Below are 13,795 nucleotides of genomic sequence, written 5' to 3'. Positions count from 1 at the left end.
TTTATTTAGATTCCAAAAGGCCTTTGACAAGTTACTGCACAAGAGATACTCAAGAAGCTAACCAGTCATAAGGTGAGAGGCAAAATATTGTCATGGATCAAAAACAGGCTTGGAGATAGAAAACAAAGACTAGGATTAATGGTCAATTTTCATCTTAGAAAATGGTTAACAGCAGGGTTCCTGAAAGTTTGTACTAGGTCCTGTGTTGTTTATCTATTTATTAGTTATCAGGAAAGTAGCAGGGTGGGGAGGAGTAGTGAGGAAACAGAATTTGCAGATAGCGCAAAGTTATTTAAGTTAGTCAGGACAGGAGAGGAATGTGAGAGATTCAGAGAGACCTAGACAACCTCGGTGAATGAGCAACATGATGGCAAAGGCAATTTGTTTCCATTATATGCAAAGCAATGCGTGATGGAAGGGAAAAACAAAACAAAACTACTAGTTCATCTTGCAGGGTTCTAAATTAACCCTTCCAACTCAGGAAAGAGACCTGGATGTCATTATAGATAGCTGAATGAAGACTTCTGCTCAGTGTACAGCTGTGGTCAAAAAAGCTAACAAGATATTAGGTTGCATAAGGACTGGGATGATTAATATTATTACCACCTTTATATAAATCAATGTGGTGGCCTCATCTGGAATGCTGTGTGCAATTCTGTTCACCTCATCTTAAAATTGATATTGCTATACTAGAAGGAGTTCAAAGGGTGATGAGAATGATCAAAGACATGGAATAACTTTCATATGGAGAGAGAGCCTGGGATTGTTTACCTCAGAAATAAATGAATAAGAGGGGACATGATAAACATCTATAAAATAATGCATGGAACAGGGAAGGTAGATGGGGAATGTCTGTCTCTTCTCCCTGTTTCATAAGAGAAGAACCAGGGGACATTCAATGAAGTTGAAAGGTGGGAAATTCAAAACTGATAAAAGGAAATACTTTTTTCACACAATATATAATTAAATTGTGGAACACACTGGCACATTCTCATTGAGACCAAGAATTTACCAAGATTCAGGAAGGGATTAGGTGTTTATATGGATAACAAGAGTATCCAGAGTCGTCGTCATTAAATATGACAAAAAATTGTGGAAGGGATATTAAACATCATGCTTCAGAGTTTAAGACAGTTTCTAACTATTAAATACCAAGCTGAGAGCAAATGTGGGGGACAGATTACTACACATCTGCCTGCTGTGGTGCTCTTACCTACCTCTAAATCATTGGGTACTAGCCACTGTCAGAGATAGGATACTGGACTAGATTTATCTCAGGTCTGATTCTCTATGGTGGTTCTTACAGACTGTGGGAAAGCTACAAGAAAAATAGCTGTATCACCCAAGATGAAATAGAGATGAGCCTCCCTATAAAATGAGGATTAACTGCTAATTTTGTGATGATTATGAGTGTTAGTCCAAAATGAGTATCTGTTCTTGTTCCTTAGCACCACAAAGCAGTTCAAGAAGTTATTCAGGCTCCTGACCATGGAGATCTGGGACAAATCCTACTCTGCTTTATTTGTCTTTGCTATTTACATCCATTTTTGTTTTGTAGTGCTTTGGAACAGCACAAGTTCTTTCATGGCCTAAATGCAGTAGGCTGATTTATTCTCCTTTACACACCACGTGCACTGGGGACAATCTTTTGTTACTAGGAAATACAGTACCTGTACGGTGAGCACTGAAAAAGAATTGACTCATTGCACACTCATTCAGTACACTTATGCAATGAATGGAAAAGTAAACTTTTCTGTAAAACATTCAATGAATCCTTGTGAGAGACATTCCATAGTTTATTACAAATAATCTAAATGCTTTTCTGTTAGAGCTATCAGAAATCTGCTGTGATTAATATACTGCTTGAGATTCTCTCTTGTGGTTTATGACAGCAGTACAAACCCTTTGAATGAATGACCGCCTTGTGTTCAGTTTGGGACTATCTATTATATAATCCTGTACATCATCAGGTCACTACTTTAATCCTAAATTATACATGTATGCAACCATAAAGCATTAGAAATAGGCTCATCATTTTACAAGTATTTACCCATCCAAAGCCTTCACCCAATTATAATATATCCTAAAAGCTTAAGGAATATTTGCTGAAAGGAAAACTTTCATCTAAAACATAGTAGTGGACCAAAAGAACTTGCAAGTTTTTAAGACTATTGTGATATAACATAATTTAATGTTTTGTTTTATTACTAGTTCTGGACTTCTTGCCTTAGGAAAGCCCTTGGACAGAGAAAGCACTGATCGCTACATTTTGATTGTCACAGCCTCGGATGGCAGACCAGATGGGGTGAGTTTCTATTGAGAGTTTAAGAAAGCATTTAGTTATCATACCAAGATGTTGGGAGCTGGAAATAATATAACCATAGAATCTTTTATCTGGGTCCTGAATGAATAGATCTATGACTTGCAGCAATTTCCCTATATGCAAGAAAGGTTTGTGCAGGTACCTCCTGTCAAGGCTGTATCCCCACTTTGAACTTTAGGGTACAAGTGTGGGGGCCTGCATGAGGACTTCTAAGCTTAACTACCAGCTTAGTTCTGGTCCGCTGCCACCATTCCCTACCCTGGGAAGCTTTTAGAAACCTCTCACCAATTCCCTGGTGAATACAGATCCAAACTCCTTGGATCTTAAAACAAGGAGAAATTGACCCTTCCCCCCTCCTTCCTTTCACCAACTCCTGGTGGATACAGATCCAAACCCCCTTGGATCTTAAAACAAGGAGAAATTGACCCTTCCCCCCTCCTTCCTTTCACCAACTCCTGGTGAATACAGATCCAAACCCCCTTGGATCTTAAAACAAGGAGAAATCAATCAGGTTCTTAAAAAGAAGGCTTTTAATTCAAGAAAAAGGTAAAAATCATCTCTGTAAAATCAGTATGGAAAATAACTTTACAGGGTAATCAAACTTAAAGAGCTCAGAGGACCCCCCTCTGTCTTAGGTTCAAAGTACAGCAAACAAAGATAAACACTCTAGTAAAAGGTACATTTACAAGTTGAGAAAACAAAGTAAAACTAAGACGCCTTGCCTGGCTTTTTACTTACAAGTTTGAAATAAGAGAGACTTGTTTAGAAAGATGGGGAGAACCTGGATTGATGTCTGGTCCCTCTCAGTCCCAAGAGCGAACAACCCCTTCAAACAAAGAGCACACACAAAAGCCTTTCCCCCCCCCCAAGATTTGAAAGTATCTTGCCCCTTATTGGTCCTTTGGGTCAGGTGTCAGCCAGGTTACCCGAGCTTCTTAACCCTTTACAGGTAAAAGGATTTTGGAGTCTCTGACCAGGAGGGATTTTAGTACTGTACACAGGAGAGCTGTTACCCTTCCCTTTATAGTTATGACACCTCCTATGCACCACTTTGAAAATGTACCACTTTTAGACACTAAAACAAAAATGATTTTGCCAGCTCACTTTTGACATTTCTTTCTTCTGCAATAGCAAGAATAAATACAATAAATGCAACTGTTTGAGTCATCCAGCTGTGTGGGATCTTGTGACCATTCAATTTCCCTGATACGTGGAGTCCAGTCTCCCTGCCTGTCTCCTTCTGCATACCATTTTGAAAGAGCTCCCTTTTATTGTGTGCAGCCATATTCTGTGTCATTTTCTCTGTCCTATTAAATGTGTTACTCAATCTTAGTTCAGAATTTGCACATGGCAAATGATGTCCTAGTTCAAATTTTTTTAAAGTACTTAAGGAAATCAGATTGCACGAGTGTTTGCCAAACTTTTTATGAACTATAACAGGCATTTTTCTTTTAGTTGGAAGTGTAGCAAGAAATTTGCAACTTATCTATTAGGAGTTTTTGACTTCTTTTTCTGCATGTTCTGCCAGAGGCAGTTAGACACTTGGCAATGTGTCGAGAAGTTAGATTAATCTATCTCTCATTACATTCTAATGATTTTTTAAATTACCTATTGTTATTCCGTTTCCCTTAAACTCTCTCTGCTTGTGTATTCTTAGCTTCTGCGGTCTTCGGAGTGGGGATCATCCATCTTTAGTGTTTGGAAAGCACCTTGCACATAGTTCAGTCTATAATAAATAAATTTGTTGAATTACTGGCTGTTCATTTCCGGTTTCTGAACCACTTTTTCAGAACCTTAACTAAAGAACTAGAAGAAAATCATTTTACCTCTCTAAAAATGAATTTGAAGCATTCCATCTAGTATATTTTGGCACATTTAATGAAACTGTAATATGATTCTTAAATAATAATATTACCCACACAAAAGCGTCATTAATTCCGAGTACATCTACACCGCTCACTCCTTAAGGCAGTGAGTGCATAGAGTACATATGCTACCCCTGTCTCTCCCCCAGCATGGGTATCAATAGCAGTGTAGACAGTGAGTCACTGCTTAAGTGAGTAAAGATATGCCTGAACCCTTAGGGTATGTACTGGGTATGTACCTACATGGCTCTCTACTTGCCCAAGCAATGTCTTCCCATCTACACTGCTAAAAATAGCAGTGTAGTGTCCAGTGCCAGAGCCTTTCACTGCCATGTGTAGCTACACACCATAGTGTGGATATACCTAGGTTTACACTGTGGCATGTAACAATATGTACCCCACATGCTGCTGCAAATGGTGTGAAGCATAGATGTACCTTCAGAGTGAAGGTCCATCAAGTACAGTTCCTGACAATAAGACAAATATTAAAAAGGGAGGAAATCATATGATAAAGAAACACTCACAGCCAACACCACAAGTCTCTGAGCATTAGCGCACTGTAATTGTGAACCCACATTCTCTTTTAGTGGAACAATATAATTATCTTCAATGTGTATATCAAAGAGCTGAAAATCACATTTTATAATTATGCAGATATCTGTATCTAAAATGTGCTTATCCTTATACGTAGAAAACTGGATGAGGTAGTAGTGGATGTGGAGATATTAGATGGCACTGCAGGGGCATTCATCAAAGAAAGGTCAATAGACAAAGATCATTCTTAAAGTCTGCAGCAAACCCAAGATGAATGTTTCCCATTCTACAATCTTAAGAGATGCACAAGCGTGGAGTAATTCTTTTGCAGATCTTTCACAATGGAAAGAGAAAAATGGAAGAGAAATGGTTTAAAGTACCTTGGCTGAGTGTTTTTTTCTGGGCCTGCTAGAAGTGCAGCACAGAATGGCTCCTCCCTGCGGGAGGAAGAGGCAAATATGACTTTGTCATTTTTGCACCCTCTCCACTCTGTGGACCTCTAGGAGCCAGTGCAATTCCCAGAGTGAAGTAGAGCAACCAAGGGCTGCTCTACATTATGGCACCCCTGTGACGGGTTGGATCACAGACACCCCCCTGGGAGCTGCCAACTGATGTGCCAAGACTACCCCTGCTCCTATTTTCCCTGCCAGCTCAGGACTCCAGCACCTGTCTTGCTGAGCCAGACACTCCTGTCTGCTCCAACACAGACCCAGGGTCTGAATTACTTACCCCAAAGCTGCAGGTTTACCTGAAAACAACTCACAGAAGTGTGCTTGTCTTTAGCACTCAGATGCCCAACTCCCAAGGGGTCTAAACCCAAATAAATCCGTTTTTACCCTGTATAAAGCTTATGCAGGGTAAACTCAAAAATTGTTCGCCCTCTATAACTCTGATAGAGAGAGATGCACAGTTGTTTGCTCCCCCAGGTATTAATACATACTCTGAGTTAATTAATAAGGAAAAAAGTGATTTTATTTAATACAGAAAGTAGGATTTAAGTGGTTCCAAGTAGTAACAGACAGAACAAAGTAAGTCACCATGCAAAATAAAATAAAATGCGCAAATCTATGTCTAATCAAACACTGAATACAGATAAGATCCTCACCAGTTCCAGAATGCTCCCTTTTACAGGCTAATCTCCTTTTAGCCTGGGTCCAGCAATCACTCACACCCCCTGTAGTTACTGTCCTTTGTTCCAGTTTCCTTCCAGTATTCTGGGGGGTGGAGAGGCTCCTTCTTTAGCCAGCTGAAGACCAAATGGAGGGGGTCTCCCACGGGTTTAAATAGACTTTCTCTTGTGGGTGGAGACCCCCCTCCTCACTCCTATGCATGACTCAGTCTTTACAGGCCGAAGCCATTGCCCACATGGTATCTTGTATGTCTCCAGGAAGCCTTCTTATGTGGATTGGAGCATTCCAAGATGCATTGTTCCCCAAGGGCTTCCTGATTAGGTACTTAACCTTGCGAATTCCTTCCTAAGGAAACTGACCAAATGTAGGGTTACCATACGTCCGGATTTTCCCGGACATGTCCGGCTTTTTGGGCCTCAAATCCCCGTCCGGGGGGAAATCCCCAAAAGCCGAACATGTCCGGGAAAATAGGGAGGGGCCGGCGCCGCTGGGTGCTGGGCCGGGGGCCGGGCCGGGGCCGGCGGTGCTGGGCCGGGGGTGCTCGGCCGGGGGCTGGCCCGGGGCCCGGGGGTGCGGGGCCGGGCCCGGGGGTGCAGGGCCGGGGGTGCTTGGCCGGGGACCAGGGGTGCTGGGCCGGGGCCGGGGTGCTGGGCCGGGGGCCGGGGCCGGGCCGGGGCCGGCAGTGCTGGGCCGGGGGCCGGGGCCAGACCGGGGCCGGCAGTGCTGGGCCGGGGGTGCCGGGCCGGGGGCTGGGGCCGGGCCGGGGGCCGGCAGTGCTGGGCCGGGGGCCGGCGGTGCTGGCCTGGGGGTGCTCGGCCAGGGGCTGGCCGGGGCCGGCACCCCAGGGCCCGAGCCGAGCCAGGCTGGAGACGCCGGGGCCGGGGCCGGCCGCCGGAGGGAGCCGCTTGGTTGGGGGGGCCAGACTGGGCCGCGCCTCCTCCCCCCACCCCTCCCAGCTTACCTGCTGCCTGCTTCAGGCTTCCCGCGAATCAAATGTTCGCGGGAAGCAGGGGAGGGGGCGGAGTTGGGGCAGGGACTTTGGGGAAGGGGTGGAGTTGGGGCGTGGGCGGGGCCGGGGCCCTGTGGAGTGTCCTCTTTTTGGACACTCAAAATATGGTAACCCTACCAAATGCCTCACAAAGCTTACTTAGAAACCAAGCAAGTATAAAGCTCATATTCTTAACCTCAAGTAGAAAATGATATATGTGTACAAATAGGATGAATAGATATAGTAGACCATAACCTTTACGGAGATATGTTATATGGCACAGGCAGCACAAAACATATTCCAGTTATGTCATACATACATTTATAAGTACCCCCCCCCATAAAGCCTTATGAGGTACACTGTCACAACCCCATCCCCCAGACTGACTATGGGCCGGTTCTCAACAGTAAAAAAAAATCCTGTGCTGCTGAGTGCTATTAGGATCATCCTGCTTCCAGCTGCTGGCACATCTCCTATGTTGGAGCTTACAGCCCTTTCATATAGGGGAAACCCGTGGCTGTCCTACACAGTTTGTGCTTGGGGCAAATTCTCCCCAGTGTAGTTAGTTTTTACCGCACCATAGCAATATACAGGAGCCATAACAGGACCCAGCATCTCAGCCCTTCTCTTAATAGTCTACATAAAATAATCTTAAAGTAATTATTGTCTTAATACTTTAATTTTCTTGACACTTCGAACCCTTCTCCATCCTTTAATCTCTATGAGTTCAGCTGCTTTTCCAGTGGCCATTTTCATTTTCAGCGGAGTGGCCATTTTCATCTCTTACTTTCTATAGCAAAAACTAAATCTGGAGAGTTAAGCAACTCCTATTGTAGTTTTGGTTATAGAAAGACTATAGTCTGCTGCTGGAGTAATATCAAGGCCTCATGAGGATAGTTGAAAATATTTTCCTCCTTTTTTCACCTTAAAACCCATCCCTCCGTCACCTCTTGCCCACCCTGACATCTCTTAATTCAAGAATGTTTAAAGTAAAATCAAAAATAACTGGAGTACTTGTGGCACCTTAGAGACTAACAAATTTATTAGTCTCTAAGGTGCCACAAGTACTCCAGTTATTTTTGAGGATACAGACTAACACGGCTGCTACTCTGAAACCTAAAGTAAAATCTAGTGTTATAGCAGCCCAGCCACTTCTGAAGTGCTGCTGAGTGTAGCAGCAGGGCTGGAGTTGAATGAAATGTGACTTTTTTTTTCCTTTGAAGTTAAATTGCCTAAAGTGCTGCAAAGGAACCATTGTATGCATCTCCCAGCCCTGCCCCCAACCTCTTCAGGCATCTGGGCTGATGTACAGCTTCCCTTTCACATGAAAAGTAACTGACTTTCCTTTATGTGTGGAAAGTGAAACTTCATTAATGCCCAGTTATCTATGCAGCTTGGTGGCAATGTGGGCAGTTTCCTTCAGAGATAAGGTGCCATTATGTCATATGTGAAGAAACTTCACTGTCATGAAATGATCTAATGAAAAAACTGGTGATGACTTTCCTGTGTGGTGTTGGGGCTTTATACAAAAGGAAAACATCACCCAAAGTCACAGCTGGGCAGTCAAATACTTGGTGTTCATAGACCTGTTCTAATGTCAATCAAAAATATTCAGTGGTCCTTTGCTGTTGGGTCAGATATTTTAAATGCAAGGTGGAGTGGGGAGTTCACAAGTGAAATCTCATTGACTCACGTGGTAGTGTCCTTTTTCTCATTATATTTCTATTATAGATAGGAAACAATGGTTACTTTTTTACAAATGAGGATTACTGCAGTTTTTCTTCTAACTGTTCCACCTTAGACTTTGTTACAGAGGTATATTCTTTTTTGGAAAAACACTGGTATGGTGTTACTTATGAAGAGGAACACTATAGTTGGAGGAAGGCTTGTTTCAAGTACCTAAACATTGTTTAAGGAATAAAACTACTTATTACATATTTAAACACCATTAGCTGGCATAATAATCTGATTTGTTTCCATCCAGCAATATGCTACTTGAAATTAAATGAATTAAGTAGATTCAAATATACATGGAAAAGCTTAGCTTTTACATTTAATGCAAAATCTGCTTTAAGAATTAACATGTAGAGCAAGGAAAATTACTTTTGTTTTCTGTAAAAAAATTCCTCTCCTGAATTGTAGCATGGACATTTGGCTTTGGGACATTTTGCACTCCCATTGTTCAGAGTAAGTATTAGGAACAATGGTTGAATAATCACTTTAAAATGTAAGTCATATTATCCCATTCAGGGTTTCCAAGAACACAGACATTTAGGAAATATATGAGAACTCCTATTCAGAGTAGAACAACCAAACGCTTTTATATTTTCTTTCATTTATACATATTTTGGCAGTTTTAAAGTTGATTGAATTCTGTGTGGCTTCAGCAATTGAATGCACTGGACAGTTTCTGTACCATGCCCTAGTTGCTTCAGTGTGATTGACATTTTCAGCTTAACTGTCTTGCGAATGAGAACTTCAACTGCTGTTAGTCAGTTTTTTAAGAACTCTGACTTCTTCTTGTCCAGTTTCTAAATAATGTATAAAATAGTTGCCTTCATAAAATGACACTTTGTATACAGGTGCTCTGTGTTTACTGGGAGTTGTTTGAAAAGGTACTTTAAGGAATATTGCTTGTTGAGTTTACAAATATATAAAGTGGACTGTAAAACAGTTCAATTTAAGAGTTTTTCAAGTTCTATAGAGTTGCCTGCATTTCAGAAATACAATGTAATCAATGAGTAATGGGAAAGTTGGGAGTAAACATCGATAGAAAACTTTTATATAGTTGTTTTTAACGTATTCACCCAGTGTAATATGTCGTAAGCTGTAGAATCATTTTAGACACTACTGCTAGAATATAAATTGATCCTATTCATGGAAATGGATCAGCAGTGCATAGGTTTTCAACTGACTTCTGATAACTCCAACAAGCAATACTGCTTTCCATTTTGCTGCACAGCATGTGTGACATCATTTTATCACTTGGGTCCTTCTTATACCTTAAAATGCTCTTGATTGTTTGAAATACTCAGCCATGCTTCCCAAGTTATATTCGTTCTGGTTTACAGTGCTAGCAGTTTAGTAGGTGCATGGTTTTTATGCGGACCTTGAAATAACATAACCCATTGCCTGTCCCTGAAACACCACAACACAAACAGTTGAATATGTATAAAGGACTTATAGCCAGTTATTGCTTCCCCAGTTATGAGGCTTGTCCATAGATAGACAGAACAATGACAGGTGAAAGGAAAAATCTGTCAAGTTCAAGTTACATTGCCAAACTTCGATATTTTCAGGTAAGATTTCAGTGCAGAATACAATTGCCATTAGGTGCCAGTAGGATTTAGAGAGTGACCACACTGCACCTTCATGCAGGGTGGATTTGTTGATGTGTGGCATAGATGCCGACTTCCTCTCTACCCCTCCGCCCCAGGCCCCACCCCCATTCCACCTCTTCCCCCAAGTCCCCACCCTGCCTCTTCCCACCCTCGCTCTGCCCCCACTCCATCCCTTCCCCTGAGACTGCACCCACACCCTGCCTCTTCCCTGCCTCTTTCTGCTCCCTCTGCATGCTGCAGAGCAGCTGATCCGCAGCAGGAGGGAGGGGGATACGTTGATCAGTGGGCTGCCAGTGTGGGGGAGGCTCTGGAGGGGAGGTGGGGGAGAGCGTAGCTGCCGGTGGGTGGTAAGCACCCATTATTTTTTTTCCGTGGGTGCTCCAGGGCTGAGTTGGCACCTAGAATGTGTAGCATGAAGGGGTTAGACTATATGTTGCAACTCATTACGTAAGTCTGGGGCAGATGCCCAGTGCACATACTCCGTAGGAAAGATATATAGTTACCAGATAAATGGCTTGGAAAAGGACTTAAAAAGAAGGTGTTCATTAAAGGAACAGAACGGGGACAGTGGGGTGGGAGGGAGTTGAGGGTCCTATGAATGGTATGGCAGGGAGCCAACCCCCTTTTTTTATATCCCACCTTAGCCCTCCTATGGGGAGCAGGGATTGTAAGGTTCCAGCAATAGATTGGCTGGGGGACCTGGATAGAAAAAGAGGGAGGGGAGCTGGTGGAAGTCCCCAGGTAATTATTGAATGAACATGGGGTTACCTGCATTGTACACTTTTATCTGCTGGGTAGTCCCAGACATTTAATAATAATGTTGCGGCCTGATTAAAACCATATCAAGTGTCTCCTATCCTTTCAGTATAGCTGGACAAGCAAAGTGTGCTGAATTTTTGTAAGAAGCAAGCAATCCTATTCTGTGCCATTTAAGAACTTAAAATAACAATGTGTGTATGTTTCTTCATTTGTATGTGAGACTAGAATATATAATGTACTGCAGGATCATTAATTTACTGCTCTTTGTATTTAAGGAACACAGAAAGGTGGAGGTGTTTGTTGTGGTCTTGGAAGTAACTTACAGAAGACATATAAAGCAATGATTAATAAAAAATTTAGGAACTCTGAAAAGTGGAAATTAGGTGCTGTACTCTTGACTACAGAGCACAAGAAAATGGTGTTTGTAGAAGGTCCTGTCTATTTTTCACAGCAGTGTCCTTCCAGAACGTCCAGTGGCTTAAAATCAATATCTGTTCATCTTACAATACCGTTGAAGGGCTGTCACAGACCGTTAATGAAAACTGTAAAATATTGTGATGTGAAATGGAATGTTTTGTAGTACATTCCATCCTTGCATTTAGTTCTAGCTAAAAATGAGGCAGAGGCAGAACTGGATAATAAAATAATCTTCCTGCCCACAAGGCCATGAGATGCGCAGGTGAGCATAGTGTATCTTTGCTATGTAATTCTCTTTCTTAAGCATCTTATCCTTCACCAAAACAAATCAGAACCACTTTTAGTGGAGAAAAAAGATTCGTTCCTGGACTATATATGATAAATTACATTATCCAAGTTATGCTTCAGTGTTTGACTTCCTAGCAAAGTCTATTATTAATTTCAACTATTTATCTACTAACATATTTAAACTAAATATTATACATATATGGCAATAACTAGGTGCTAGTAGATTTGTGTAATTTAGACACTTAAGGATTTTCTTCCCCCTTTAATATGCATGGGAGGAAGTCGGTGTTTAACAAAATTACAACTACAATATAATTTCTATTAATTCTACAAGCATTATCTACATCACTCGATAGTATATCGAGTTACTTTAATGTACTTGTTTATCTTTCAGTGAATATAAAATTGAGACATTTTACATACAGTGTAGCTTATATTTCTTCAGAAATATGTAACCAGCCTTTTTTAAATCAGTTAAATATGATCAAAATATTTTGGGTTTCTGTCTAATTGATTTTTTTTTAGGTCCGCAATAATCTTATCCTTTATAAATTAATGGCATTCATATGATTGTATTGCCCCAATATTTCATTATTCAGTAATGTTCTTCTAAGGTCATTGAAAGAGTTAATGTTATAATTTAACTTGATAACCATATATTCGAGCATACTGCCATCGTTACTACACGTTGTTATACTTCATCTGTATATTTTTTTCTCATAAAAATTATTTACATGTCTTCTGTCTGGCCTATTCAAGAAGAGCAAAAGACAATATTTTGAGGAAAGTTTTAGAAAAATGTGATATCTGAGAAATAGACTATGACCATTTTTATGCACAAGAGTACAGAATTAAAATTTTGTGTGCGAGTTAACATTGGCATTTCCGGACTTTCGAATACAACTTGAAGTTTGCTTTTACCTAGTTTTTTGTTTTTGATCAATCAGTACAGTGGAAATGTGTTTGGTTAAATGTATTAAAGGGAACTTTATAGGCAGACAAATAATTCTGTACTTTCTCAATACAAAGAACTCAAAAAGTTTTATTTTTACCAATAGGACCCCTAATTAAGGAAAGCAAATGTGGCCTATAATTGTTCTCTTGTGCAGCATATGGGAAAGTCCTTGAAATTTCCTATTGTGATTGTATAGGAAAAGCATCTGTGAACGTCAATTTGAATCTGTAGAATCCTTTAAAGATCAGGAGTTTTGACTGAAACCAAGAATGTTTACCCATGCTTGTGAAACTCATTGTCTCCTGGGACTGACATGGATAATCCAGTATATACAGCCACCCAAACCCATAATCTTATCAGACATCACATGAAAGAAACCAGGGAGTTGACATTAAAATTTAAAATGTACTGCATGATAGCATAACACATAATAAAAGTTTCAGGTGGTTTATGTTCTTCATGAAAGTTTTGATTTTGATTGTCAAAGAAGAATACAATGGTTTATGTAAGTCATTTTTTAAAAAAAACTGACTGACTGAAATTGAGCATACACTGTTATATTCATTTTTTAAAATGTATTTGGAAAGACATCTGTTGGGCTAATGTTAAGGTGGGAAAAGCTTCTGCATCCGGTAACATTTTTGTAACTCAAAAATATCTTTATTTCACTAAAATAGTGTTTGCAAACTGTTAACAAAATCTGCCATGTATTTTACATCTCTCACGAGTCCTAGATGGGCCTGGAAAAGATAAATTGGTTTCATGTTTTGCTGCCACAAGTTTATCTGTGATTTAATAGTTTAGGGCTAGAATCACCTCTTTGGTATACGCTCCTATAATGCTTCTCTTTAATCAAGCATGCCTTCCAGGTTAGATCTTGCTGACTATCAGTAACCTTCTGTATTTTTACAACCGCTTCACATTCACTGGTTCTAAACAAACAGAAGCAAGGCATATAGCAGAATTGTGCCCTGCCTGCAGCTGAGGGGTATAATGACACAATTGCTAGTATATTTTACAGCTTTTGGGTCCTGTTAGATCCTAGCTGCATCAAGATAAACAGATTGTAGTGATGACTCAGAGAAGCTTTATCCATTTATGATTAGCCACAGGATTCTGAACGTTCCTCTTAGAACAGCCATGGTTATCCATACCTTTGTCACCTCTAGACGGGATAAGTATAATGCAGTCTACT

At 40.8% G+C, this 13,795-nt stretch overlaps 1 protein-coding gene across 2 annotated transcripts in view; it reads left to right on the top strand.

The window, feature by feature from the left end:
- Nucleotides 1-13,795, top strand: part of PCDH15 (protocadherin related 15) — a 751,423-nt gene that overhangs the window by 445,263 nt on the left and 292,365 nt on the right. For both annotated transcript variants that reach the window (XM_065407245.1, XM_065407244.1), the window contains exon 16: nt 2,212-2,305. In XM_065407245.1, the coding sequence (XP_065263317.1) occupies nt 2,212-2,305 (94 nt within the window). The remainder of the gene's footprint in view (nt 1-2,211; nt 2,306-13,795) is intronic.

Source organism: Emys orbicularis, chromosome 7 (genome assembly GCF_028017835.1).
Source record: "Emys orbicularis isolate rEmyOrb1 chromosome 7, rEmyOrb1.hap1, whole genome shotgun sequence".
Classification (NCBI taxonomy): Eukaryota; Metazoa; Chordata; order Testudines; family Emydidae; genus Emys; species Emys orbicularis.
Note: the sequence above shows the minus strand (reverse complement) of the source record. Positions and strands in the feature narration are given on the sequence as shown.